Genomic DNA, 5,251 nt, shown 5'->3' with positions numbered 1-5,251 from the left:
CCCCTTCACTCCCCCCTTCACTCCCCCCTTCACTCCTCCGTGGTTCTGCCTTTTCCAGAACGTCCTAGACTCGGAACCCCGCGGGACGCGCGGCCTGCTCAGCCGGGTGTATGGCGCCGAGTGACGGGCACCGGCGGCTCCTGGGGGACAGCCGGCCCCGGGCCCTTGGTCGGGTCCGCTGTTCCATGCACAGTGACCCGTGCTTCTTGGGGGAGACGGAGGGGCCGCCCCCCTCGTGTCCGCGCGCCCCGGACGCCCCGCATGCGCCTTGTCTGGGCCCAGGAGTCTCGCTTTTTCCACTGGCCGGTCACAGACCTCAGTGCCATCAAGTGGAAAGTGCAAGAAAGCGTGGAGAGAAGCCACGTGGGCGCCAGCCTTCCCCCCAGGCGCCCGGGTGCCCCCCTCATCGTGGCGCGTGCGCTGCCAGCCCCGTTGTTCTGTCACAGCCTCCGCGGTGACAGCGGTGGGGGCGGGGGCGGCGTGCCAGAGGGAGGGGCTCTAAGCGTCCGGGCTGGAACTTTCCAGCGAGGCCCCCACTCCAGAAGGAGGGCTCCCGGTGCTTGGCCCCGGCCTCGGAGGCTGCGGCCGCTACGCCCAGGCCTCTCTGCCTGTCGTCCGCACAGGAGCCCTCCCAGGGCAGGGCGACCGCTCAGAGCTGGTGTCTTTCTTTTCCTGAACAGTTTGCCACCACATCCCGGATGATGGCAGTGTGGGGGGCCGTGTGGGGGGCCTGCCAAACTGGCCAGATTCTCCCACGGGGCCCTCCAGGGCTTCCTGTTCACACACGTGATCTGCCTTCCGCCTTGCAGCTCATGAGGTGTGGCCCGTGGGACATAAGCCAGCACGAGCCGCCAGCACCCCTGCTCTCCGGACCGTTCTGTGTAGCTGTGCAGGATACCGAGCGCTAGATAAAGTTGTTCGAAATTTGCCATGTTCCCTGACACTTTGGTGCCGGTCACCCTGGCTTCGTCGCTGGGCTCAAGCTTTCCCGGCACTCACCCCAGGGCCTTTGCACTTCCGCCTCCTCTGCTGAAGGCCCTGCTCCTAGAAGTAACAGATCTGGCTCCTCATGCGGCTGTATCAGGGGCACCCCCCGCAGCGCTGGCGGGACTTAGCAGTACAATTCCCACCCGGCTCGCCCACCCCGCCTCTCCCCTCCCTGCTTCATCTGCCCTTCTGAAGCAGACACGTCTGGCAGGCAGCGTGTTCGCTGTTGTCCCCACCTACAAGAAAGTTCTGCGTCACGAAAGCAAGGGTGCCCCCAGATGGCTTTCTGGCAGGCCGCCGCTGCTAATCATTGTCAAATGAGTGCTTTGTTTCCCCCAAGCCCCTGCCAAACCTGCTTTGGGGGCTCAGGGCTCACAGCCCCCGAGAGCCAGCGCACTGTGGCTGCGCGGGCCCCGTGGAGGACGGCCACACGAGCCTGCACAGAGCTCCACGTTCGTGGGGCCGCTGTTGGGGACCTGCGCAGCTTGGCAGCCAGAGTCCCTCACTGAGCTTTATGCCACCCCACCCCACGTGAGCTGGAGTCCCCAGTGCTTTGCCCTGGGGGAGGGGCAGGGGTGCTGCTCAGCCCCCACAGGGCCCCCTGTGAGCAGGGCTGGAGGGGACACCCTGCGGGTCCCCACCCTCGGTGGGGATGGCCCCTCAATTCCTTGGCGGGGAGGTGGACACGTGTTCAACTCCAAGGTTGAGAATTCCTTTGAGAATCAAGGGCCTGAGGCCCGCGCTCATAACAGCATTAAAGAATCTGTTTGCCATCTTTAATATCGGGAAAGTCGTCTACCAGGATACCCGATGGACCTGCTCAAAAAACTTACGTGTACTAGTGAGATGGACTTTTCAATGGCCAGGGTTTTAGTTTTAGTTTTTTAATGTTTATTTTTGAGAGAGAGGCAGACTGCAAGCAGGGGAGGGGCAGAGAGTGAGGGAGAGACAGAATCCCAAGCAGGCTCCAGGCTCTGAGCTGTCAGCACAGAGCCTGACGCAGGGCTCGAACCCACGAACCGTGAGATCATGGCCCAAGCGAAAGTCGGACGCCCAAACGACTGAGCCACCCAGGTGCCCCTCAATGGCCGGGATTTTATATGCAACTTTAATAAATTTAAATTATACATTAATTTTTTAAATTTTGTTTTTTAATGTATTTATTATTATTATTTTTTTTTTTTGAGAGAGAGGGAGAGACAGCGTGAGCAGGGGAGGGTCAGAGAGAGAAGGAGACAGAATCAGAAGCAGCTCCAGGCTCTGAGCTGTCAGCATAGAGCCCGATGGGGGGCTCGAACCCATGAAGCATGAGATCATGACCTGAGCCGAGGTCAGATGCCTAACCAACTGAGCCACACAGGCGCCCCTAAATTTTGTTTTTTTAAGCTTATTTATTTACTTTGAGAGAGGGGGACCACTTGCAGAGAGAGAAGGAGAGAGAATCCCAAGCAGGCACCAAGCTGTCAGCACAGAGCCCGACATGGGACTTGAAGCCACAAGTCGTGAGATCATGACCTGAGCGGACATCAAGAGTCCCACGCTTAACCGACTGAGCCACCAGGCGCCCGGATACACGTGAACTTTATAAGAAATTGTTCTCCCCTAAACCATCTGTCCAGTCTCCAGAAATCACCAAAAAAATGACATTAAAGCTCTTCTTTGGGGGGTGGGGGTTGGAGCGCTGTGTGTGTTGACCGGCAGGGCCCCGTCGAGTCCGGCTTTGTCCCCGTGGGTCGAGGGCCACAGTGGGTCCGTCGCTGCCGGAGGGGCTCCCCGGGGCGCCCCGCAGCCGCCCTTCGCGCGCTCCACTGAATCCTGCTCTTGACTTTCAGCTCCAAGAAGAGGGAGGGCGAACTCACGGTGGCCCAGGGCCGCGTCAAGGACCTGGAGTCCCTGTTCCACCGGAGCGAGGCCGAGCTGGCCGCCGCCCTCAGCGACAAGCGGGGCCTCGAGAGCGACGTGGCGGAGCTGCGGGCCCAGCTGGCTAAGGCGGGTTTCGGGGGGCCTGGGCGGGGGGGTCCGGAGGGTGGGGGGGGCCCAGGCTGCGGCCGTCCTGTCGGGTGTGAGCCGGTTTCCAACCTGGCGACGCCCCATCAGACTGCGTTTAGGGGGATCCCCCCTGCCCGGAGAAGCCTGTGGTGCGGCAGATTGTCACGTGAGCTGCCGTCCTGTGTCCCCCAGGCGGAGGACGGTCACGCGGTGGCCAAGAAGCAGCTGGAGAAGGAGACGCTGATGCGCGTGGACCTGGAGAACCGCTGCCAGAGCCTGCAGGAGGAGCTCGACTTCCGGAAGAACGTCTTCGAGGAGGTGCGGCCGCCTGGGGCTCGCGACACACCAGGACACCCGGGCTGGGGGCGGGGCCTTCTGCTGCTCCCCGTCTGTGCCTGTCCTCACGTGGCCTCTGTGTCCTTCCGCAGTCCCTTGTCCCTGGGTCTAGGGCCCACCCAGATAATCCAGAATGATCTGATTTGGGGCCTCTTAATCGCATCTGCAAATCTCTTCCAGATAAGGTCACACGCCCAGGTTCTAGGGACTAGGACAGGGACCCCTCTTTTGGGGCGCCACCATCAACCCACAGCAGACCCTCCCCAGGGCAGGAAGGGGGGCCCATCTGCTTCCCTTGCTTCCCGGGTCTCGCCCGGCCCGCCTGGGGGCGCACGAGCGCCCCTGGTGGTCAGCGCAGGGGTTTCGGGGCCCCTTCCCGGCGCGTGCTCACAGAGCCCATTGTCCCGTCACCGCCGAACGGGACCCTGGGGCCCTCACTGCGGGGCGAGCTGCCCGCCGGGAGGATGTCCGCGCTCCGGACGCGCCGCCCCGTGAGAGCCAGGGCCGCTGGGGAACTCGGGGAGCAGCCCGCGAGGGGGCCCCCGAAGGCCTCCGCCGGGGGCTCCGGGATGGCAGGGGTGAGGGGGCCTGCCCGCGGAGCCGGAAGGCCAGCCCGGAAGGGCTCCTGGAGGGGCGCCCTGAGGGGCGCGCCCGTGAAGGTGGGTGTGATGTTCGTGGGGCTCCTCCTAAACAGGATTGGCTTCCTTGAGAAGCAGTTCTACTGTTCTTACAAGGGACGGTGCAGCGTGATGACAGCTAGCTCTCTGTAGGGGGGGTGGGGGGCGGTGACTTCTGGGAGGAAAGGACCTCCCCTTCCCTGCGCAGGAGGCTGGGGAACAGCGCCCTCTGCCTGCCCTTGACCCCTCCGTGTGCTCAGCCCCCCACCCCCCCACGTCCTCAGGCGTCGCTCTGTGGCCTCCGCTGTCCCGACGTCTCGGACCCCGGGTACCTGCCACGGCCATCAGGAATTGTTTTACAGCAGCGTCTGTGAAACAGCCCCAGGGGCGCCTGGGTGGCTCAGTGGGTGGCTAAGGGTCCAACTCTTGACTGAGGCCCCAGGGTCCGCTCCTTGCTGGGCCTGGAGCCCGGAACTTGCTGGAGATTCTCTCTGCCCCTCCCCTGCGCAGGCGGCACCCATGCTCGCTGGTTCGCGCTCTTTCTGAAAGAAAAAAGGAAAAAAATATTCCCATACCCAAAAGCTTTTAGAATATAAACTTTGGTGGTTTTATATTTAACTCCAGAACATTTCCTCAGCCCAGAAAGGAAGCCCTGTCCCCATCAGCATTCACCCCCCCCCCCCCCCCCCCCCCCCCCCCCCCCCCCCCCCCCCCCCCCCCCCCCCCCCCCCCGGCATCCACCAGCCCCTTCCCATCCGTGGACGGGCCTGTTCTGGAGGGTCACGCACGTGGACTCACACCCCGCGTGGCCTCTCGTGTCTGGTTCCCTCCTTGAGCGTCGTGTGTTCAGGGTCCGGCCGCGGGGCGGTGGGCGCCGTGGCAGCATTTTATTTACCTGCTAGTCCGCTGGGGGACACTTGGGCGGGGTCCCCTCTGCACAGCGCGTGAGCAAGCAGCCGGGAGCTCGCGCAGCGGTTCACTGTGCGGTTTCGAGCCCTCGCTCGGCCTTGGCTCCGGGGTGGGGGGGCCCGGGGACCAGGAGGGCGGGGCTGGGTGCCGAGGGCACGCGTGACGCCCGCGCTATGCGGCAGGAGGTGCGGGAGACGCGGCGGCGGCACGAGCGCCGCCTGGTGGAGGTGGACAGCAGCCGGCAGCAGGAGTACGACTTCAAGATGGCCCAGGCGCTGGAGGAGCTGCGCAGCCAGCACGACGAGCAAGTGCGGCTGTACAAGCTGGAGCTGGAGCAGACCTACCAGGCCAAGGTGCCCGGGGCGGCGGCCGGGCGCGCGGGGTGGCCCCCTGCCCGCCGCCGGCCCCTCACC

The 5,251-nt window shown here is 63.9% G+C and overlaps 1 protein-coding gene across 1 annotated transcript in view; it reads left to right on the top strand.

Moving 5' to 3' along the window:
* The window catches only part of LMNB2 (lamin B2), a 13,958-nt gene that overhangs the window by 6,328 nt on the left and 2,379 nt on the right, over nucleotides 1–5,251 (top strand). Inside the window, exons 3-5 of the mRNA XM_029916407.1 lie at nucleotides 2,820–2,976; nucleotides 3,169–3,294; nucleotides 5,021–5,211. Of these exons, the coding sequence (XP_029772267.1) occupies nucleotides 2,820–2,976; nucleotides 3,169–3,294; nucleotides 5,021–5,211 (474 nt within the window). The remainder of the gene's footprint in view (nucleotides 1–2,819; nucleotides 2,977–3,168; nucleotides 3,295–5,020; nucleotides 5,212–5,251) is intronic.

The sequence above is a fragment of the Suricata suricatta genome, chromosome 12, assembly GCF_006229205.1.
Source record: "Suricata suricatta isolate VVHF042 chromosome 12, meerkat_22Aug2017_6uvM2_HiC, whole genome shotgun sequence".
NCBI classification, from domain to species: domain Eukaryota; kingdom Metazoa; phylum Chordata; class Mammalia; order Carnivora; family Herpestidae; genus Suricata; species Suricata suricatta.
This window is presented reverse-complemented; position numbering and strand designations above follow the sequence as displayed.